The sequence below is a fragment of the Lytechinus pictus genome, chromosome 7, assembly GCF_037042905.1.
Source record: "Lytechinus pictus isolate F3 Inbred chromosome 7, Lp3.0, whole genome shotgun sequence".
NCBI classification, from domain to species: Eukaryota; Metazoa; Echinodermata; class Echinoidea; order Temnopleuroida; family Toxopneustidae; genus Lytechinus; species Lytechinus pictus.
Genome location: NC_087251.1, coordinates 11159269 through 11184441, shown reverse-complemented (window position 1 = coordinate 11184441; position 25173 = coordinate 11159269). Strand labels below are relative to the sequence as shown.

The following is a 25173-nucleotide window of genomic DNA, read 5'->3' as shown; positions in this document are numbered from 1 at the left end:
TTCAAAAATCTAAAAGAATATTCTTTACACTTAAACATAAATAACAATTTGAAAAAATGATGACCATTCTTGTAACCTCTACAATACAAAGAAAGTAACACTGGCCTACAGGGTTTTTTTTTCTTTACTGTTATGCATCATTATGAACCTTGATTAAAATATGATGAAGTATTGATTGGCACGATACGGTACGTCCTCACTCGTTGGGCATCCCAGGTGAGTGGGTTAAAATCAATACGCACTGCACACCCGCGCACACGCACACACCCTCACACACACCCTCACACACACACACACACACACACACACACACCCTCCTTTGATAAGAGGATTCTAATTCAGGAATAAACATGAACAATGCGGGATATTTTAGAAGATACAAAGAAGTAGATTGTCCCTCTTACACACCATTTTCATTTTTTTATTGTCATTGAGAAATTCAAATGATTAAAAAACAAAACAATTTAAAATTGTAGTCATTCACGCACCGCACGCGCGCTCCCGCACATTTTCATTTAAATTATGTACAACGATTAATTTTTTCGTTTAAGATTTTCTTTCCGTGGAGAACTGGATTTATTTAATTGCGACATATATTTCTAATTAAAACCAATTCGTATATAAATAAATATCGATCCTTATGTTTGTAAGAATAAAACTTGTTTAATTAAACGGGGTCTAACTAATAGAAATCTTCTCTAATTATCAAACATTATCAGCATACAAACTTTATTTGCCCAGACATCTGTTGTTACAGGTGTTTTGTATCATTTCGAAATTCTGTCTGGAGCAAGTTAGAAATCAACAGTACAAAAACGGATTAAAGCTCGGAAAACTGTCATTCTAGGAGAAACCGACCGGGAGGTAGACCGGGTGAACGATGGCAGAGTCGATGTTACATACACACAAAGCGATGCTGAAAGTTGCTGCTCTCGTGGTCTTTTCTCTCTTGATTTCGTCAGTGAACGGAAGACCATTATCTGATGATGACGTGAGTATCAAGCATGGTATATCATAGGGGTTAATGCACTGGTCCAGATAAAAATCAAATTATCTTCATTTTTTTCAAAGGTCAGAGTAATGACTTATCCTACACACACACCAACTAAAATGACTGTAAACTGACCGGTGGTATGCCGTTGGAAATAACGTAATTCATTTGATCGGTATGGAGTCACTTCCACCAGTGTGACTGGTGTACATTTTTCAAGATAACAAATAATAGGAAGTTTTCGCAAGAACTTCGCTGAAGCTTTTTGGAACGTACATAATCTAGTGTCAAAGCCCTTCATGACAATAAACTCTTTGTCGAGGGTCGTTGAATCGAATTTCGTCCGTGACTCTGGACAAACGACAGATTTTTCGTCAGCTCTGGAACGAAACTGCATGCTGTTCCGACCCTCGACAAAGATTTCATTGTGATATGACTTGCGTTTTCAATGCACTTGCTGTGTTGTTGGATTTCATTCCGCGTTGCTGAACAAAAAACTCGCTAGTGACGAACAGCACCATCGCATGTTCTAAAGGTCTGGATTTTAGGGTAAAATTATGCCTGAATAGTAAGGATATTGATAAAATCTTCTAGAAAATAAATAATTATTGAATTAAAACCGGGCTTGACAAGGAGCATAGTGGAGTGGCGTCGCGTCGTCATGTGCAGATGAATAAACCTATGGTTTACATTTTGGAGACAAAGTTTTGGATTGCAATAGAACCAGTAGCGTACCGTGAACCGCAGGAGACAAAGCATTGGGGGGGGGGCAGTGCATTGTCTGTGAACAATGCTTTGCCCCCCCCCCCCCCAATGCTTTGTCTCCTCCGAGTCACGGTACGCTACTGAATAGAACGGATTCAAGAATACAGTAAATCTATTGAGAATGCTAGTCAAATGACAGTGAAAAGATGGGAGGTCTTTGTCGAAAATTGTTAATCCGATACAGCAGTTACGTCTTAAGTTTTGGAGCTGATTAAAAATTGCAAATGATTATGTCGTTTATCCTGGATCCAGGACGAAATTCCTGTTTTGACTCACCAATTTTCGACAAAGACTTCTTCTTGTCAATTGTCATGAAGGGTATTTGGCAATACATTTTCTTTCCTTTTGCATCCCTCGTGCGTTGTGGAGTGAAAACTCTGTAATGTTAACTCATGCGAGCTTGATCGAATGCCTCCGAATGGTGGGTGCCGTGGCCGAGTGGTCTAAGGCGCCTGGCTATACATGGAAAGTCCGGGGCTCGTTCCCCGGCCGCGGCACCTATGCCCGTGAGCAAGGCATTTAATCTACAATTCTCTTTTATCCTGTTTTAAAATAAATGGAAATGCTATATGCATTTTTGGTAACTAGGTGTGCAGTTGTTAAAAAAAATTAACCTTGGTTTTTGCATTGAGCACTGTTCATATTTATTTTTCCGGGGCAGAATGGACATTATTTTGACTGAATGTCATCAAAAACTCTGTCACTTTAGTAAGTTCAAGCTCTTTCTATGAGTGATCAAAATAATTCAGATTCAACATGCCCCTATTTTTTCGTTTGGTTGTCCTGATAATGAATTTCGTGGCTAATGCCAAACGTAGGTGATAGGCGTACATCGTTTGTTCTGATTTGCACGTTTTCTTTTAGAATGTTTATACTGGATACTATGAAGTATTATCATTTTTTTAATATATACTTGCTCTGGAAATGTGAAGATATTAAATGCCTACATAATCTCTAAAATCAGACATGCATTTCGAAGGCAACTATTTTCACTTGTCACTAGGTTACAGACTTGTATCCGATGGTGAAACCCAACGATCACGGCTCACGAAAAACTAGAGATGTAATCCTGACACGACCCGGATCTGAATTCGTTCTCATCCCTGCCCAGGTACGAGACGTGGCCGATCCGTTGGAACCCCGTGTGAATCTCGATGAAGAACCTTCCACGGGCGATCTAGATGGAGATATCAAGCTTACCCCTGAACAAGAACATCTCCTACAGGAAAACCAACAAGAGACAAGACGAGTGAAGAGAAAAGCAGTGACTGACTGGCGCAAACTCTGGCCAAACGGCACAATACCATACAAAATTGAGGAATCTGCTAGTGAGTAAATCAATTTATACGAGAATAGAAATCAGTAAGAAATTGTAAGGTTGCAAAAAGGTGATTCTTCTGATATACGAAGCTAACAAATAAACCAAAAATACACTTTAAGGTACCTTTACACTGCAGACATGGCTGATTGTTTCCGCTATGTCGTAGAAATTCAGAAAAAATGCCTAGGACAAATTTGTTGTTTTCGAAAATGGCCCGGAAAATGGTCGTGATGCAGAGGGAACTGCTTCAGAGTCCCGTTCAGAGTACTAAAAGCGTATAGCGAGAACTGTTATCATGGCTATTATACGTTATAGTCTGTATGATCTCCGGAGACCCATTTTCCGCTACGTAGACTTTGAACATATCCAATGTCCACGTAGCGGGAGCGTCGTCAGAACAATGTGTATAGTAATTACGCAATAAAGACCTATTAACAGTTCCATCGACATAGCATAGACGTAGCGGACACGGAAAGAACGTAGCAACGACTCTGTCTATGTCTACTGTACTGCCAATAAACGTTACGGCCAAAGAGACGAAAGTACAAGTCGCGAGATGCAGGATGTAGTCAGAACATATCTAGATCTCTTTTAACGCAACATGGACCGCTTCTGTGCGCAAAATAAACATGAACCGTGTTCTCACTCAGCCCCAGCTCGTGAGTCAGACCCGCGAGGCGAGTCTAACTCGCCCTTTTCCCCCAATGTGAACGGAAATTATCAGCCCCGCGAGGCGAGTCTGACTCGCCTTTTTTGCCCCAGCAAAAAGGTAGGATCAGACCCGTGAGCCGGGGGAGACACGTCAATTGATTGCAAACATCCGGTGTATCTCGCGCGCTTTATTCGAGTTTTTCTACGCACGCAGCGCAGTCCGTCCAGAGTACACTCGATTTTTTGCAGTTATATTCGTGGTTAATTTTCAAGGCAAGCGCGCGCCAGTCGAGTTTGTTTACATATTTATCGCGGAGGATTGTGGGTAATTGGCGGGGGAGACCCGAAAGGCGAGTCTGCTTTGCGAGCTGAGCTAAATGTGAATGCGAGGGAGAAGACCCCACGAGCCGAGGCTGACTCACGAGGCGAGTCTGATCCGCGAGCTTGGGCTAAGTGAGAACGCGGTGATAGTGGGAACAATGCACACAGAGGCGTCGATCATGGGGGGGGGGGGGCAACCGCCCCACCAATGAAAATATTGGGGGGGGGGGGGTAAACATATCGTTTTGCCCCCCCCCCCCCAACAATTCCGCATGTGCAAAAAATGAAATATGATTGTAATGTTACACAGAAATCAGCAAGCGAGATTGAGATACACAACTCGTTCTTTATCAAAAATCGTATTAAAAAAGTCCGGTTTTCAGATTAGAATATAAAAAAATTTCAGCTCGCGCTTCGCGCTCGCATCATTTCTGTAGCAAAAACCCATACTTTTCATGATTGAATAGGTGAATAGAATGTCCCGTTTTCAGTTCTATACCTCAAAAGAACTCCCACTTCGATTTGCAATAATCTTTTGTTGGATATATTTCTTGTTCTTTATTAAAAACGTCAATTAAACTCTTTTTTTTAAGATCAAAATATCAAAATTTTCAGCTCGCGCTTCGTGCTCGCATCTATTATTTTTTAAATTTTTTAAAATTTAATTTGTTGGTGAGATGTGTGTGTGTGTGTGTGTGTATATATATATATATATATATATAAATGTAAACAGGCATCCACTCTTTAACATGACTACTGTGTCTTGTACGAAATACTTAGGCGAAAAAATCACAAGACGATTTGACGTTGCTTGGAAGACCACTATTTAATCAAGCTTTCGGCCTTAGGCCTTCTTCATGGGTTCTATAAACAAAAGTGAACGAAACATAATCAGTACTACAAAGGGAGGAACAGATGGACATATGGACATATAATACTGATATAATAACATATGTAACATAATCAATGGTACATTATATGTCCATATGTTCATCTGTTCCTCCCTCTGTACCATTGATTATGTTACATATGTTATTATATCAGTATTATATGTCCATATGTCCATCTGTTCCTCCCTTTGTAGTACTGATTATGTTTCGTTCACTTTTGTTTATAGAACCCATGAAGAAGGCCTAAGGCCGAAAGCTTGATTAAATAGTGGTCTTCCAAGCAACGTCAAATCGTCTTGTGATTTTTTCGCCTATATATATATATATATATATATATATATATATATATATATATATATATATATATATATAATCTATATATATATACATATAGGCGTATGTGTGTGTGTTTGAGTCTGTTTGTTTTGTGTGATCGAGCGCCTTTGGAAAGTTGATTCATGATTTTGCCCCCCAATCTGAAAAATGGATCGACGCCCCTGAATGCACACCTAACATGAGCTTAACAAGGACGTGGCGCGGACGTAGCATGCACTTTACAATTTTACATTTTTTCGGGAAAATCAAACGAAGGTGGTGCCGCGTACTAGGTTTTCTTCTAAATTTCAACAATGTAGGGGGACTTCATCTGATGTAAAGGGGGCTTTAAATTTAGATAAAAAGAAAATCCTAGGTCGTAGCGCCAACTCTGTTGTTTTCGAAAAAATAAAAATCGTCACATGCATGCTTCGTCTTCGTCACGTCCGTGCTAAGCTCATGTTGGGTTGATCGTGTTCCCACTGAGTTTATTGTGCGCACATAAATATTCCGTGCGGCGTCGAGATTGTTCCCGTTAGGTCATCGCATTCTGTGACTCGTACTGTTTGGACTAAGGACAACTTATTAAAAATATGCACTGGGGCCCGTAACACAGAACTTAGCAATGATCGTAGAACATTTTACTACGTTTGATTGCATTGACTACAATGTACAATCAATCGTGAAAATCAAGCGTACGATCAATCGCTAACCTTTGTGTTACGGGACCCAGGTCATTTTCGGAACATAATGGACAGAGTTGCTACGTTCTTCCCTTGTCCGCTGCGTCTATGAAACGTCGATGGAGATGTTAGCCCGGGGAAAGGAAAGGTAGTCACTCTCCATAGGACCTGCTATACCCGGGCGTCGTCAATTTCTTTTGTTAAAGATTTATTTATTATAATACTTATTTATTTATTCATTCATTTATTCATTTGGGGGAGGACGCCTTTTCAACACGATTAGCAGGCAATTGCAACTGAGGTTAGTCATTTCTCAAACGTCACACCAGCTATAGTTGCAAATTTGGTTATGCAGATGATACCATTCATGCATGCAATGTAGGGTTTGTCAATTAGGTAAATCATTTTTCCTAGCATTCGTGATTCTCTTTTCGAATCGTTCATTGTTGAATTAATGTTTAAGATGAGAACGCCATGTTGAAGGGTATCAAATTAGTAGATTTTCACTGTTTACACTACTTATGGTATAAAATTAGGGATTTCTCTGTTCGCGCTACAAATGATTACACTTCGCATCTAGGGCCGGAAATTAATGATATAGATCGCGCTATTTTGGATGTCTTTTTGGGGTTATTGAATAGAATGGGTATTGGGTCATGTAAATGATAAGAAAAACTTTGATCGTTAGTGACTGGATGCTGATAAATCGATGGATAATCAAATGGATCCCTAACTGCTTTTATTCAAATTCTGAAAATGATAAAGTTTATCCATAATATAAGCTGTCATTGAAGATATAAATACAAGGTAATTTTTTTGGATTGTCTACCAAAGTGATACTGAGGTCTAGGCACTTTTAAACAATGTCTTGGTTGAATTTCAGGAAACTTCTCAGCTGCCATCAGTCTTGCGATAGAACACTGGGAAAGTAACACTTGCCTGACTTTTGATCCATCACCTACGACTGAACAGTATCTATCCTTCCAATTATCAAACAAACCTACGTAAGTACTGCTTTTTCAATTGTGTAACATGATATTCTACGATATGACAGACTAACAGATGTATAATTTTAGAGATAATAATATCGTCAACATTTTTTTTCATTGTCATTATTAAAATCAATATTATTTGTAATAATTTTGTGTACTTCTTATATTGTTAGTAGTATAATCATTTTCATCATCATCATCATCATCTTAATGGCAATCATGAATGATATTTTCATCATTATTGTCACATCTAAACAATGTGGGAGAATGGCATTGTATGAATGAAACCTAACAATGATCACAGTTGTATCATGAATATTTCATCATAGAATATGCGTCTTTTTATCCAGAATGCCACATATAGTTGTTATAACATACAATGTCATTACAACATTTTATCATTTATTATAATTTCCCACTTTATTAAGGACGTTTAAGCCATAGAAGGTGCATATGTTTAGTTAGAGAAAAAAGGCGGTATTATCTCATTGAACAGATATGATGGCGCCGGTTAAAAATCATTCGCATTAATTACAAATTATTTTGATAAGGATAATCTCAATCACGACTCAAACATTGCCTTCTCCCGTTTTGACTCTTCAATAGAATATGTTGGTCGTATGTTGGAAAAGTCACAATACTTCCTCAGCCCATTGGTATTGCACCTAAATGCGCAACTGTAAGTACATTTTATTCATTCCAACGAATCACGGGCCCTGAAGCATAAAATGGATAGAAGATAATTGATTGTTCACAATCAAACAGTGTATGTCTATGGCGATCCACAATTAATAATCAAATGTTCTTTATGTTAAAAGGGTCTTGTGTGATAATAATAATCATCGGCCTAAGAAAAATATATGAGAACTTACATATAGCGCCATAAAAAGAATGAATACACGCACTAAAAACCTATACCTTTAACCAAAAGATTGCACAATACAGTGCGTATCAAAAAAAAAGTTTACACTTATAAAAAATGCTGTAAAATTATACATTTGTAATATCCTGGAGATTTTTCCACATTTTAATGTTGGTACAGATCCATTTAAGCAAATGACGATATAACTGTCGAAAAATATTTCCGCTTGAGTGAGCACCACTTACTTTTAAAAAGTTAGTGAAAAACTATTTGCGCAGAACTTTGAAATAGTTATGCGAATAAAAGTAGACCTTAATCATGATGAACACGTGGAATTTAGCTAGTAAAATTGATTTGAAGATATCTTTTACCTTTTTAAAACTTGTTTCCTTGCCCAAAACACTTCGAAGAGTGCATTGCACCCCACTCCCCCACACAACGAGGCCATCGTGACGATATTTGCTTTACACTGAGCTGTGATTTACATAAAATGGCTTAGGCTCGATTTTCATTTTGTTAATCATTGTCAAGCTTGGAAAAGTGTGGAGAAACAAGTTTTAAAAAAAATGAAATGTAAACACACTTTAAATGATAAAAACTTAGTGAAAAAATGCTGGAGATGTCTGATATAAACTTTTTTTTTTTAGATTTAGATATGTCCTCAGATCCAACTGGCACAAAAAGGTAAAGGTTGTGCCTACTAAGTGTTGAAATTTCAATTTGGGTGGCAAAATTGTTACAAAGTTTTTGAATGTATCCGTTTTATTTCAATTGACTAAAAGTGCAAGGGAAATGTTTTAGAAATGTTTCGCTGGGTAAGTTTGATTTCCCCCTTTCCCCTTGACACAGCGTGAAAACGAGCATTTCTGCGCAAACAGATTTCTGCGAGCTTTACAAAAATGGACAGTGCTCACTCAAGTGTAACATTCTGTCAAAACTTTTACTTTCATTGGATAGATGAGACCCAAACCCAAGATTATATGTGAAAAATTTCCCACATGTATATTTTTCATTTCCCAGGGCTTTTTCAAAGTGTAAACTTGTTTATGATACGCACTGTAGAGGTACGTAGAACATGTCTTTAAAGGAGAACTATATTGATTATGAATGTGGTCTTATTATATGTCAATGGAAAGGTAATGATGTGGGGATTATCAGTGGGTCATTCAAAAATGACGAAAATAATACATAAGGTGAAAATCGCCGATTAAAAAACGCTCAAAATGCCTCTCCGAAATATGCCTCGCATCGGTCTCTGAATTGACTTGAATTTGATGACGTCACTTTCTGTACGAGATGCGTGATTGGCTCTCCCACGTGAAGCTCCACTTGCATGCAAAACCTGTTGCGAGGGTACGTTTTCTCCACACTGTCACTGAATACTGCGATCACGAAATGAAAGAAAACCCAGAATTTTATCTAGATTTGGATTTTCAAATTGATGATTTTGAAGATGAAGAGAATGATGATGAAATGAACAACAAAGTGACGTAGTTGGAGGTAAATTGGGGGAATTACGCCGATGATGATGAGTCGGACAATTCAACTTGCAACACGATCACATGCCGATTCGCTACCTAACTCATGCAGCTGCTAAGTGCTAGCTACACCGCGCGGGCCAAATTGAATTCATGAAAATGAATTACCACACTGTCCAGACAGAGTCTCTTACCTCTGTGACTATGAAGAAGGAAAATAATGATAAAACTGTACTTACAAACAAGTGAATGTAATCCGAACCTGAAGGCAACTCAACGAATAGCAGCAGACGATATGCACCGACGATAAACTTCATGTGGCTGGGATAGATTGTCACTCGTTCTGTTAGATGTAATTTTTATCTCATTAATTTGACAAAATTACGAAACTCGGGGAATTATTTATCTATATAAAAATATAGTAAAATCTCGTATTATTTTTTAAATTACAATAAAACCTTTTAAAAGCTCGTATATGTGATCGTAATCAAAATCACAAACATGCCGTATTGCTTGATCGCCTTGGCTGAGAGAGTAGATCTATGCACGTGTTGCACAGCTCTCAATCAAGCTACGCATGTTGGGGATCTTTTACATCTAATTTTAATTTACCTCAACGTTTTCCTTCAAAAAACGTTTTATCGTAATTTAAAAATTATACGAGATGTTACTTTTTTTTTTATATAGATAAATAATTCCCCGATTTTCGTAATTTTGTCAAATTAATGAGATAAAAATTACATCTAACAGAGCGAGTGACAATCTATCCCAGCCACATGAAGTTTATCGTCGGTGCATATATCGTCTGCTGCTATTCGTTGAGTTGCCTTCAGGTTCGGATTACATTCACTTGTTTGTAAGTACAGTTTTATCATTATTTTCCTTCTTCATAGTCACAGAGGTAAGAGACTCTGTCTGGACAGTGTGGTAATTCATTTTCATGAATTCAATTTGGCCCGCGCGGTGTAGCTAGCACTTAGCAGCTGCATGAGTTAGGTAGCGAATCGGCATGTGATCGTGTTGCAAGTTGAATTGTCCGACTCATCATCATCAGCGTAATTCCCCCAATTTACCTCCAACTACGTCACTTTGTTGTTCATTTCATCATCATTCTCTTCATCTTCAAAATCATCAATTTGAAAATCCAAATCTAGATAAAATTCTGGGGTTTCTTTCATTTCGTGATCGAAGTATTCAGTGACAATGTGGAGAAAACGTACCCTCGCAACAGGTTTTGCATGCAAGTGGAGCTTCACGTGGGAGAGCCAATCACGCCTCTCGTACAGAAAGTGACGTCATAAAAAAATCCCCAATTTCGCGGACGTAATTCTGCGTGTTTGAAGCATTCAGAGAGAGAACTTTAAACTATCAATTAACTGAGTTCCATCGGTCTCCATGATAAATGATGTACATCATCGTGTTCTCCTTATTTTCTCCTTTGATTTGATATATGATTCTCCATTTTTACGATTTTCAATATATTTCTCCTTTAAGCGGTGAAAACCGAGCATGAAATAATGATTCATATATGTATTATACTAGAATGAGCGAAAATCCCAGGGGGACAGGGGGACGTGTCCCCCCTACTCAAAATAGTAGGGGGCAGAATATCAAATGTCCCCCTACTATTTGTGGTCTTTTATGATGGTAAGAAATACATCATTCAAAATCGAAATAAAGCATGTATTTTAGGACGAGATGACCTTACTTTTGGGATGATAACCTTTTTTTTTTGCTTGTCAAATTTATTTTCGTCGAAATGACCTTAAATTTGGGGTGATAACTTTTTTTTTTTGCTTGTCAAATTTTCCAGCCCCTTTCCCCCTACCTTTTGGGAATGATTTCCGCCCCTGTATACTAGTATAGCATTCACTTTCGACCTCGAAATACGATGTTCTTCTTCTTAAATTGTGCATATGTGTGTTCAGTATGTTCATAATTCATGTCTTGCTTTTTTTGTACTTTCTCCATAATTTGAAAAGTTTGGCACGATCGTCCACGAAATCGGGCACGCTATCGGGTTTAATCACGAGCAATCACGACCAGATCGGGATGACTGGATTGTCGTTCATGAGGAGAACATCATAACAGGAGAAATGAAAAACTTCATATTAAATTCCTTCGATCAAACTATGACAAGTATTCCTTATGATTATGAATCCATCATGCATTACTCTCCTTACGTAAGTATTCTTGAACTTATGCTAAGTTCACACCAACGGCGCTTTGATGGCGCTTTAAAGCGGCGTGCAAAGCGGCGGCAAAGCGTAACAAAGCTTAATCAAAGCGTAAAGACCGTAATAGAGCATGAGAAAGCTTGCAATTCGGGACATTCGGCGAGAGCGCCAAAAATTTTTAAACTGTTTAAAAATTTGAAGCGATCTGTCACGGATTGCGTAAAGCGGGGAGAGCGTATTAAAGCTTATCAAAGCGTCACAAAGCTTATCAAAGTCGTAGGAAAGCTTAACAGAGTTTAAGAGAGCTTGGTTCAAAGCGGTGACCCCACTTAGAATAGAATTAAAATATATATATATAAAAACTTTGTTGAAAACTCTGAGTTTTCCACAAAGTTTTTTCTATTTATTTTATTATATTTCATTTTTTAATTGTATCTTGATTCCTTTAAATTTTCACTTCTGATTTTCAATAGTAGTATTATCTGATCTTTCATGGGTAAAAAAGCAATGAAGTCTGTATTTATATTTTTTACAAGCAGATGAAATACATAACAACAACAATAACATCAATAATAATAATAACATCTTCACAAGTACACATAATAAAAAAATTATTTCAAACTTATATTAAAAATAAACAAAATGTGCATATGGGAGAATGTTCTTATTTCCAGACACAAAAGTCTTTATCTTCATCATCTGAGCCACTCCTTTCTTAACTCAATCAGGAAGTACCACCCCAGCCATTCTTTGTTGCCAGTCAACAGTACCCACTGGAGAGACGAAGTATTCTCTGAGATGATCTCTCCGATGTCTGGCATCCACAGTGGCGAGGTTCCCCCTTACAGGTGGTTGCGGACCATCTTCCCAGTGAGGTCCATCTCTCCAGGCCCCTGCATTGGCTGCCAGCGCCACCCTCTTCCTCAGCAGGTTGTGGAGCACCACAGTAGTCTCCACCAAATCTCTGACGTTATCTACCTTCTGTTCCAGTGTTCCCGACTGGCACCGGAACCTGTTGGCCATGATGCCAAGGGCATTCTCCACCACTCTTCTCCCCCTTGAGATCCTGTAGTTGCAGATCCTCTGTTCATCTGTCATCCCTCTTCTACTGTATGGCTTCATCATGTAGCTCTTCAGGGCAAAAGCATCGTCACCCAGGATGAAGTAGGGAATATCAGGCTGATTTTCTCCTGGAGAGGGCATGGTGGGGGCAGCCCTATGGACCCATCTTCTAGGCATTCGAAGAGCTCAGAGTCTGTGAATATCTGGGAGTCAGACATGTGTCCTTTGCCTCCCAGCTCAATCCAGATGAACTTGTACTCTGCATCTACCAATGCCAGCAGTGGTATAGAGAAGAACCCCTTGTAGTTGTGGTAGAGACTGCCTGTGTTTGCTGGCTTCTTAATGGCTATATGCTTTCCATCCAATGCACCAATTGCATGGGGGATATTCCATCTCTGTTCAAACTGCTGGGCAAGGGTGCTCCATGCTTCAGGGGTGGTAGGTATGTTGAAGACCACATCTTTATACGCCTCTACAATTCCCCTGCACACTCCTGGAATCAACTCTGATATGGTTGAGATACCACATCTGAAACCATATGCCAGTGATCTGTAGTTGTCCCCTGTGGCCAGATGTCTCAAGGTGATTGCCAGTTTGAGGCCAGCTGACAAAGGGTGCCTGTAGTTAGTCTTTTGCTTCTGGATGACTGATGTCACTCTCGCAAGGATCTCATTGAACACCTCAGGGGTCACTCTAGTGAAGTTTGTGAACGCAACAGGGTCCTCTAACCTCAGTTGTGTGTCCAAGAGGATAGTGTACTGGCCATACTGCTGTCTTCTTTCTTCAGTGAGCCATGGCCTGGTCCAGCAGCACCTGATGAATGGTCTTCTCCCTCCTGCTGGTAGTTCAATCTCCTCTTGTCTTTGCTGTTCTTCCTCTCTCTCCTCTGCCTCGAGGGCTAGGATGTAGTTATATAGCAGGGAGACAAAGGTCATGTCTACATCATAAGATGGTTCATACTCTGGTACATATTGAACTTCCATATCTTGTTCTTCTGCCAAAGATGCAATGATTTCGTGTATATCTGCTACATCTTTATATTTACTCTGGATCAGAGGCGGGATGCAATCAGAATCGCGAATTTTGTCATTGCGTAACAGAGCTTAACAGAGCCTATCAATGAAAAAGAGAGCTTGGTAATCGTATCAGAGCGTTATTTAAAGCGTAATAAGCGCATCAAAGCTTATCAAAGAGTAATAAAGCATATCAAAGCGTGATTTAAAGCGTAATAAATCCTGATCAATCGGCATCAAAGCGTGAGAAGCCGTAGCGATTCGGGAAATAATTTGTCGCCCAAAGCGGGAACGAACTTCGTATCAGAGCGTATCAGAGCTTATCAGAGCATAACATATCTGAGGACATCGTGAGATTTTTTGAAAAGTAAACAAAAATGACGCCGAATTGATCGCCGATTTAAAGCGCGGCATTTGCCGTTGGTGTGAACTTTACGCTCAGTCACGTACATGTACGGATGGTTCAGGTAGACAATAAAATGTATTGGAAATGCCCGTCAATAAATGACAAAGATAGCTTGGAGGTATCTGTCGAAAATGGTTGAACTCGAACAGCAATTTCGTCCTAAGTTACGAAGCTGACGAGAAATTGCAAGTATTTCGTTTTTCCAGACTCAAGGACGAAACTGCTGATCTGATTCACCATTTTTCGTAATATGCTTCGTGGTTGTTCTTTGTCATGATGGGCATTTGACCATACATTCTCTCTGTTCGAGTGATGTATTTGGATGGGACAGCCTCTGTGTTATAAATTTAATCACTTTTATTTTTTTAAATATTTTTTTTTGCCTTTTCCTTGCCTCTTTTTCTTTCTCTGTCTCTTTCTTTCTTCCTTTCATTCTTCAACTTTTTATCACTGAGGACATACTAACATTGCTCTTCCAAAGGATAAACAAATGTGACTGAAGTTATTTCAAATAACATGTGATGCACGATAATTTCCTAACGATTTATCCTGAATACTGAAACTGAGTAAATATGTTTACAATAAAAAAAATTCTTTTGATTATAATTATCATTTTGTCAGCTTATTTTGTTAAAAGATATAAATGTCCCCATGTAAATTACTCTACAATCAGACCAGCGACATCAACTTTTAACGAACTGGAATGAAACCGACCAAAAGTATCACGTTACTGTTTGAACATGGTTTTCCTTCATGGTGTGACTATGATATAAAGTATTGCCAAAATCAGTAGCCTTGGTCTAGCCAGGCGTAGGTTAGTCTTGGCTGATTCTTAGCCTTGCCCTTGGACTCCATGCTATCATTTTTTCAGGCATTTTCAACCTCCATTACAGAGTTCGTCTAAGAATTATTCAATACATTGATAACCTAAAATGTGTGCTTTCTACGTTATCATATAGGAAAAACCCAAACAATTTTAATGTGATACACTGACGGAACTTCATTATTAAGCTTACACATTTTTTTTTATCTCCTTACGATCCTACTACAGAGTTATGCTATAGACAGGACTATACCAACGATCACAACGAAAAACCCATTCAACTTCCCGTACATAGGCCAGCGAAAAGCACTGAGCTTTCGTGACGTCCAAGCCGCCAATATGATATACAACTGTAGCGTAGGCTGTCCATCTTTAACCTGTTATAACGAAGGTTTTGTAGGCCCCGACTGTACATGCGTGTGCCCAGAAAAGTTCACCGGAACGCATTGCCAAGATGATAATCCTAATTACGTACAACGTAAGTTAGAAGTTTTATTGGACTGTAAGGATATTAAACGTTGCTTAATTTAAAATATGACCGTTACTTCCACCCAGGATCCCCCCCCCCAAAAAAAAAGGGGGGCACATTTTTCCGAGGAAAAAGTTGACAAGCAAAAAAAAAAGGTCCTCATATTCAAAAGGGGGGAAGGGGCACGCTTCTGCTTTAACGGCAGTTTTACATTAAAAATTGAAATTGTACCTCTCAAGGGGGGAGGGGGCTGGATCCACCAGTGCTGCCACCATGCACATACGATATCCATGACTGGCAAAGCAATTTTCTCTTAATTCAATGATTTCAATCTTTATTTGTTTATTTGACGCATATAGTGATTATTAAGTAGAAAAGCCATGCGTTGATACTAGTCTTTATCATACTCTACAGCTTGTGAATTTGAAATGACATCAAACTCTGGTATGATCCAATCGCCCAATTTCGGAATCGGGAACTACCCTCTAGATACAATTTGCATATATCATATCAAGGTATGAATTATTTGTATTTCGTTATTTCTTATTTTACATAATAATCGCAAGTTTTTTCTTCTTCTAATATTCGTTTTAAGTTACCATTTAAATGGTTGTTGATCATTTGTACTTACGTGCAGTGTCCCAACGAAAAACAGTGTCTATTTCACTGGGAATCATTGCTCCTCATGGTAAATTAAATGAATATTTAAGATTAAGTTAGATATTAAAAATCTAGTATAACACATCTTCTACCATTGCTCTCCCAATTATACTCGATTACTTACATGACTTAGGGCCGTTGAAAGTGAACCGAAAGCAGGATGTGGTGCACCCAACCAGCGAATAAACAGTCAATAATATTTCTTTGGGATTTTGTATGTTGTGCGATGGGGCTGGGCAACCTATTTCTTTTTAGTTCAACCTACATTTGAATCACTAAATATTTTCATACAAACAACGAAGTTATGCAGTTTAAGGTTTTCATTTTTCACGTATCAATGAAAGACTCTGTCAGGTATAATGGAACCGATCAAGTTAGGTATTATCATTTGTATTTTATCACCTAAAATAAGTGGAAGAATCAAACAAGGATAGTTATCAAGACACTTAAAACCTCATGGTAATGCATATAATGTAATCATTATTGAATTCATATGATACAAGTTTTTTTTTTAATCCAAAATAAAAAAAAGCAATATATTAAAGAAAAGTAATAGAGAATATGAGTTTATAGCATTTTTGTTCACACTAACTGATCCTATAATTTTTTTTACGCAGCCCTCCGTCAATTTGCCGAACATGACGATTACTCTTACGTTCGATTCATTCTCACTCGAAAATTCGAATGAGTGCATTTGGGACTACGTTCGAGTATTCAATGACACATTCACCTACCAAGGCCCCAAATTTTGTGGATCCACCTTACCAGCACCTATAACCACTATTGGTTCAGAAATGATAGTCTGGTTTCGATCAGACATATACCAGACTATGCCAGGATTCCGAGCTAATTACACTATAGAACTCGAGCCATCATCAACAAATGTCCCTGTTACAACCCTTCCAACCTCTACATTAATACCAGAATCCACTGCTATCACAGTGCCTGTAACTACCAGTGAACATTTAACAGAACCAGCTTCCACAACAACTTCCCGTGCTACCACAAGTGTACGTCCAACCGATCAATCTCCGACAACTGCTCGTATGACCACAAGTGAACGTCCAACAGAACCAGCTTCCACAACAATTTATGCAGTCGCCACCAGCAAACTTACAACAGAATCAGCTTCCACAACAACTTCTAGAGTCACCACCAGTGAGCGTCCAACAGAACCAGCTCCCCCAGCAACTTCTCGTGCTACAAGTGTACGGCCAACAGAGCCAGTTTCAACAACTGTTCTCGTGACAACAAGTGAACGTTCGACAGAACCAGCTTCCACAACTTCTCGTGTGACAAGTGAACGTCCAACAGAACCAGCTTCTTCCACAACTGCTCGTGTCACCACCAGTGAACGTCCAACAGAACCAGCTACCACAACATCTCGTGTCACCACCAGTGAACGTCCAACAGAACCAGCTACCACAACTGCTCGTGTCACCACCAGTGAACGTCCAACAGAACCAGCTACCACAACTGCTCGTGTCATCACCAGTGAACGTCCAACAGAACCAGCAACAACTGCTCGTATCACCACCAGTGAACGTCCAACAGAACCAGCTACCACAACGTCTCTTGTCATCACCAGTGAGCGTTCAACAGAACCAGCTACCACAACAGCTCGTGTCACCACCAGTGAACGTCCAACAGAAGCAGCTACCACAACGTCTCGTATCACCACCAGTGAACGTCCAACAGAACCAGCTACCACTACTGCTCGTATCACCACCAGTGAACGTCCAACAGAACCAGCTACCACAACTGCTCGTGTCATCACCAGTGAACGTCCAACAGAACCAGCAACAACTGCTCGTATCACCACCAGTGAACGTCCAACAGAACCAGCTACCACAACGTCTCTTGTCATCACCAGTGAGCGTCCAACAGAACCAGCTACCACAACAGCTCGTGTCACCACCAGTGAACGTCCAACAGAACCAGCTACCACAACGTCTCGTATCACCACCAGTAAACGTCCAACAGAACCAGCAACAACTGCTCGTATCACCACCAGTGAACGTCCAACAGAACCAGCTACCACAACGTCTCGTATCACCACCAGTGAACGTCCAACAGAACCAGCTACGACAACGTCTCGTGTCACCACCAGTGAACGTACAACAGAACCAGTTTCCACTACAACTGCTCGTGCAACTACACAACGTCCAACAAGTCCAGTTGTTTCAACAACGGCAAGTGTTAGTAGTACACCTCCGACAGAGCCTTCCGTCAGCCAACTGATATCAACAGCAAGTATGTCGCAAAACGAATGCTCGGCAACATATACAGGCCTGTCCGGTGATTTAAACTCTCCAAACTACCCAAGAAAGTATCCTAACAATAAGAAATGTTCCTACACAATCAATGTTCCAGTGGGGAAGAGAATCGTCTTACAGTTCAAAGACTTCCAGATTGAAAACGAAGGGGATTTTTCAAATCTGCAAAGCTCCTGTCCTTTCGACGCCATTTTGGTTCATCTTGGCAATGGGATTCGCATGCCGATGAAGTAAGTGAAATTCTGAAAACAATTACGATATATCAATAATGTTTGAGGGGACGTGGATTAAAAAAATGATTTTCACCAGGATTCTACTCATTTTGGTATACAAACCCAGTTAAGTATTAGAGGAGGCAACGAAACAAGATGTGATATTTCAAGGACCGACATTTACAAGTACTCTTGCTCAAAGCCACAAAACATATTTGCAATCTTTGCTCCATGGATATTCTGAGCAGTGGTTAGAACGTAAACCAAGTATAACTCTTAATTTTGAGTTATAATGATATTCAAAATGTGAAGCATAAATATATTATTCACGAGCAAGCGATTACACAGACACCAAATATATGAAGCAATGCACTTTCGATATACAATGGGTTGTCTGATTTAATAGATTCTCTTTTGAGAACATGTACATTACAAAAAAAGTGCAGAGGTACAAATTGGCTGGTTACAAAATAAATAAGTAAACTCATGATATATTTTCGGGAGAATGGAGATTCATTATTGGTCAGTATTAGCAGTGGCAGTTTATAATAAACACTGTGCTTATTTCACAGATTGTGTGGTAACAAGCAACCCGAAGAGGCTCTGGTGTCTCTCGCCAACACAATGACTTTGGAGTTGATAACCGACAGTACGATCAGGAAAAAGGGTTTCTCTGCTTCCTATCACACTATATATGAACCCCTGCCATCCCTGGGAGAGGAACACGTAATTACATCACCCAAGTGGCCTGAACAATGCCCAGGGATGCTTCGTGATACCTACTCCCTGGAAGTAGAGGAGAACTTCCGGGTCGAGCTTACCTTCAATGTCATTGACCTGATAGATGATGTGACTTGTAGGGAAGACGAGCTCGAGATCGATCTTGGTAGAGGAATTGCTGTCCCCATGATGTAAGTATATAATTATTATTCCAAATATTGAATATATGGACAAATACAACACAATCGTGCTGCTCAAAACGACATTACAGTTGATTTATTGTATTTGTTTTAACAGATTTTTTTCTATTTTGGTTTCTTCCCCACTTTCTCAGTGTCTCGTGCACATGATATCCTCCACCCCCCAAAAAAAATCAAACGCATGTACGCATTTCTGTTAAGAAATATTTATCTAAAATTTTCCATCATTCAGATCATCATCACTCAAATAACATAGATCCTTGCTTGTCTTAACGACGATTGCATTTTTATTCTTTTTCTAAATAAATGTCTGTGGATTCAAATCATTAATCACTCTTATTTTTATTGCACTTGATTCCAGATGGGCAGAATATAATAAAAAAACACAATGAAAATGGAATATATAATGAAAACAAACATGGTAATAAAAAGAGTAAACATAACATCCAAAATAGCCAGAGAATGTCTGAGAATGGTGGCGATTTAGCGTGACCACTGATAAGTTGGGATTATAAAAACTGTACAAATGTGTTCAAGACACAAAGGCCTCCTGGAGTAGTACAGTGTAATAAAAAAATCCTTTTATTGGTAATGAAATATGCTTCTATTTGATTTTCAGTCTGTGTGGAAACAGATTGCCTGAGGGTTCACTTGTTTCTCTAGATAACACCATGAACTTGAAGTTGCTCACTGACAGATCGTCCACCAGACGAGGATTTTCAGCTTCGTATAGAGCTGTACCAGCGGACATCTTTGATTTACCCGACAATGATGATGAAGTAGAAGAAGATTTGGACGGTAGCGAGAATCGCAATGGAAACAGCAATGGGAATGGCTATGGGACCGGTAATCATGGTAATGGTAACGGGAACGGCAATAGAAATCGAAATGGCAACATGAATGAAAACGGTAGAGGGAATGGCAATAGTTTGGGGAATGGCAACGGAAATTGGAATTGGAACCAGTATCATGACTATTGGAACGGGGACGACTACGTGAATGGGAATTTGGTTGATCATTGGGATGGAGAAGGAAATGGAAACGGGGCCTGGGATGGGGATCGGTTTGAGAACGATCATTGGAACGGAGACATGAACGAAAATGGAAATGGCTATTGGAACGACTATCGAAACAATAATGGTTATGACAATGGGCGAGGTTGGCAATGGGAATAGAGGTTACGACCGACATGAATAACCGCATCCCGGGAAATGAGACTACCATCAAATGTTAAACAAGAAAAAGTGGATGTAATATCTTCTCTTTTATCACATTTATATGTATATTTTCTTGCAAGCTTGACTTGACAAAATCTACAGCTTTAGACTATATTTTGCCATACTGTATATCCCTCTTATTTGGCGCGGCTTTTCAATTCTATCTGCATTCAAATTATGAGTAATTACTTTTCCCCACATAGCAATTTTGGCCCATTAAGAGCCAAACAAAGAAAATAATCATAAAACAAAAAACAGAACGAAGACTTCCGCCAATTTCCTCTCCAAATTGAAAAAAAAAATCGAAATCATAACCTGGCAATCAAAAATATAATGAATAGAATTTTCTACAAACAAAACTATGGAATCATAACGGTCCTGAATCAGGGGCGGCGGAACCGGGGAGGGGGCAGGGAGGCACTTGCCCCCCCCCAAAAAAAAAAAATATATATATATATATTTCAGCTCGCGCTTCGCGCGCGCATTATTCGATTGGTGAGATGTGTATCCTATTAATCAGTCACTAAATGCAGTCATTATCAGGTCAATTTTCTGGTGTCCAAAAGTTTGAGCTTGCAATTCACGCTTGTAACATTTCGCTAGGATGCCCTTCAATAATAAACGCTATAATTGACCAAAAAGCGAGTTTCACAACTGCAGATTTGATTATCTTTTATGTATATATAAACCGCTCGCTCGCTATGCTCTCTCGCGGAAAAAAAAGCCTAACTGTATATTTCATTAAACAGAAGTCAGTTCAAAAAGGTTTTGCTCAACTTTATTACTGAAAAACACACAACTACTTCACGCAGATGATAATCTCATGGTGAAAATATCCGTTTGCACCAAAATGCCAATTTTGATATCTAAGTGCCCTTTTTGGGCTTTGCCCCCTAAACGAAAATACGTTCCGCCGCCCCTGTCCTGAATGCACAGTGTGACGTCAAGTAGCTCAGGCGGTTAAGAAGCTCGATACAGCGCTAAACCTATTAAATTGAATATGATTGAAATATGGATAAAACTTACATTGTTGTATTATGTAGCTTATATATTTCCTATTAGCCAATTTTGATTTTATCTCTGGTCTGAGTCTTTAATATCGTTTTCGTAAATTGATTTATCAGCTCACCGATATTTTTGCACGACATTTACAGTTCAGTTTAAGAACATATGGAGTTTGGGGCCAAAGTATAAACACAAACTTTAGTTCGTAGTTAAGAGAACGATGAAGGCTAACAAATCTATTGCTTATTCAATTTATTTTAATCATTTTTTTCCTTTGTGCCTGTTACGAACTGGCAAATGCCTATGAATATCACACTTGTTTAAGAATGAACAACATCATACCTACTTGTATTATTTTTGTAGACCAGGTAAAATTGTGCAATTAAACGCAATCATGAAAGAAGATCAAGATTTACCTGAGTTTTCCTTTGTGTTCGACTAAATACATATTTTAAGTTTATCAATTATCCCAATGAGATAATACATTATATTCATGTATATACCAACCATTGGTTAGTTTATGATTGTGTTAGGCCATCTATTGGTAGAGCCATCTACTGGCGTCTCCCTAGATGTCCTTGGTCTAAGTGCGCATGGAATTATTTGCATAAGCAATATGCCAAGGGCGTAAAGGAAAGCGAAATGTCAGGTTGAAAAACTATCAAAATTATTAGATTATAACATTTTCACATATTATAACAAAATGTGAAAACTAACATACAATTACACTAGAAAATATTTTTTTCAAGTGATTTCGGGAAATGAAAAAGAAGACTGTGATGAAAGATAATGAAACCATGGAGGTACTAACACGTAGTAGCTCCATTGTAAAATCATGGAATGGAAGTACATGAAATAATGAATGTTGGGTAGCTCAAATCAGGGCTGTCCTACCGTTTATTGGTATAAGGTATGTTAAAAGGTTGGGCTCAATATCATTGAAATTGCATCGTTATTATCACATTCTAACATTTTCGATTTGCTGGGTTTTTGCGAAAATTTGATTTTATTCCCATTCATCAGATTTACGGCTAGTCTCCTAAGTTATTTTTCATGTGTAGATATACCCACCATTTAAGCTCGTTTCTTACATATTTAATATTTGCATATCGGAAACTATACAATCTATATCGTACAATTTTCGTCCTATCCCGAGGACAAAATGATTTTTAAACAAACAAGACAAAATACAAAAATCTTTAAAACTTGGCATGGACCTGCCCCATAACCCAAATACAGACAGTTTGGTTATAAATGTCACAAATATCAAACTTTAAAGGAGAACTATATTGATTATGAATGTGGTCTTATTATATGTCAATGGAAAGGTAATGATGTGGGGATTATCAGTGGGTCATTCAAAAATAACGAAAATAATACATAAGGTGAAAATCGCCGATTAAAAAACGCTCAAAATGCCTCTCCGAAATATGCCTCGCATCGGTCTCTGAATTGACTTGAATTTGATGACGTCACTTTCTGTACGAGATGCGTGATTGGCTCTCCCACGTGAAGCTCCACTTGCATGCAAAACCTGTTGCGAGGGTACGTTTTCTCCACACTGTCACTGAATACTTCGATCACGAAATGAAAGAAAACCCAGAATTTTATCTAGATTTGGATTTTCAAATTGATGATTTTGAAGATGAAGAGAATGATGATGGAATGAACAACAAAGTGACGTAGTTGGAGGTAAATTGGGGGAATTACGCCGATGATGATGAGTCGGACAATTCAACTTGCAACACGATCACATGCCGATTCGCTACCTAACTCATGCAGCTGCTAAGTGCTAGCTACACCGCGCGGGCCAAATTGAATTCATGAAAATGAATTACCACACTGTCCAGACAGAGTCTCTTACCTCTGTGACTATGAAGAAGGAAAATAATGATAAAACTGTACTTACAAACAAGTGAATGTAATCCGAACCTGAAGGCAACTCAACGAATAGCAGCAGACGATATGCACCGACGATAAACTTCATGTGGCTGGGATAGATTGTCACTCGTTCTGTTAGATGTAATTTTTATCTCATTAATTTGACAAAATTACGAAACTCGGGGAATTATTTATCTATATAAAAATATAGTAAAATCTCGTATAATTTTTTAAATTACGATAAAACCTTTTAAAAGCTCGTATATGTGATCGTAATCAAAATCACAAACATGCCGTATTGCTTGATCGCCTTGGCTGAGAGAGTAGATCTATGCACGTGTTGCACAGCTCTCAATCAAGCTACGCATGTTGGGGATCTTTTACATCTAATTTTAATTTACCTCAACGTTTTCCTTCAAAAAACGTTTTATCGTAATTTAAAAATTATACGAGATGTTACTTTTTTTTTTATATAGATAAATAATTCCCCGATTTTCGTAATTTTGTCAAATTAATGAGATAAACATTACATCTAACAGAGCGAGTGACAATCTATCCCAGCCACATGAAGTTTATCGTCGGTGCATATATCGTCTGCTGCTATTCGTTGAGTTGCCTTCAGGTTCGGATTACATTCACTTGTTTGTAAGTACAGTTTTATCATTATTTTCATTCTTCATAGTCACAGAGGTAAGAGACTCTGTCTGGACAGTGTGGTAATTCATTTTCATGAATTCAATTTGGCCCGCGCGGTGTAGCTAGCACTTAGCAGCTGCATGAGTTAGGTAGCGAATCGGCATGTGATCGTGTTGCAAGTTGAATTGTCCGACTCATCATCATCAGCGTAATTCCCCAAATTTACCTCCAACTACGTCACTTTGTTGTTCATTTCATCATCATTCTCTTCATCTTCAAAATCATCAATTTGAAAATCCAAATCTAGATAAAATTCTGGGTTTTCTTTCATTTCGTGATCGAAGTATTCAGTGACAATGTGGAGAAAACGTACCCTCGCAACAGGTTTTGCATGCAAGTGGAGCTTCACGTGGGAGAGCCAATCACGCCTCTCGTACAGAAAGTGACGTCATAAAAAATCCCCAATTTCGCGGACGTAATTCTGCGTGTTTGAAGCATTCAGAGAGAGAACTTTAAACTATCAATTAACTGAGTTCCATCGGTCTCCATGATAAATGATGTACATCATCGTGTTCTCCTTATTTTCTCCTTTGATTTGATATATGATTCTCCATTTTTACGATTTTCAATATATTTCTCCTTTAAATCGAGTTTTTGACCAAAGAGGGTTTTAATCATTTACTCTCCCATTTTATCCGACAAAATAGATTAAAACATTGTTTATCGATAATAGTATGATTCATCAAAACTCAAAGGCTAATTCCACCCAACTAGGGGATTTCAATATGTTATAAAGAAAAGGAAAACGCTGAAAACTCAATTCAACTGGATGAAGAATAATATATTTTATAGCATCTTGAAGTTGCTTATGTCCATATGCCCAACACAAACGGTATAATGCAAAGTGGTGAACAGAGCCTACAGGGGAGCTCATCAACGCCCCATTTCTGTTTTATTGTACTGTAAAATATGAAGCGTTCGATTTTTCACATTTTTATAATGGAAAAACATGGTTGGCTTCATCCATGAACATGGTTGACTTCATCCATGAACATTATATAACTGTCATCTACTTTGATTGCATCAAGGGCCTGATTATTATCCATAATACAATAATGGAATATTTCTTCATAATAACATGCCCCCA

At 38.6% G+C, this 25173-nt stretch overlaps 1 protein-coding gene across 2 annotated transcripts; it reads left to right on the top strand.

Moving 5' to 3' along the window:
• The first annotated feature begins 840 nt into the window (after window positions 1-840).
• LOC129265532 (uncharacterized) lies at window positions 841-21906 on the top strand. Of its 2 annotated transcripts, none has more exons than XM_064101912.1 (10): window positions 841-991; window positions 2868-3084; window positions 6821-6941; window positions 7536-7608; window positions 11252-11452; window positions 14979-15228; window positions 15634-15734; window positions 16497-18385; window positions 18940-19278; window positions 19907-21906. In XM_064101912.1, exons 1-10 carry the CDS (start codon window positions 881-883, stop codon window positions 20460-20462), a joined length of 3858 nt encoding a protein of 1285 aa, XP_063957982.1. In that variant the 5' UTR covers window positions 841-880; the 3' UTR covers window positions 20463-21906. The 2 variants fall into 2 exon arrangements, with proteins under 2 accessions (XP_063957982.1, XP_063957981.1); XM_064101911.1 differs by having other exon boundaries at window positions 2760-3084.
• The last annotated feature ends 3267 nt before the right edge of the window (window positions 21907-25173 follow it).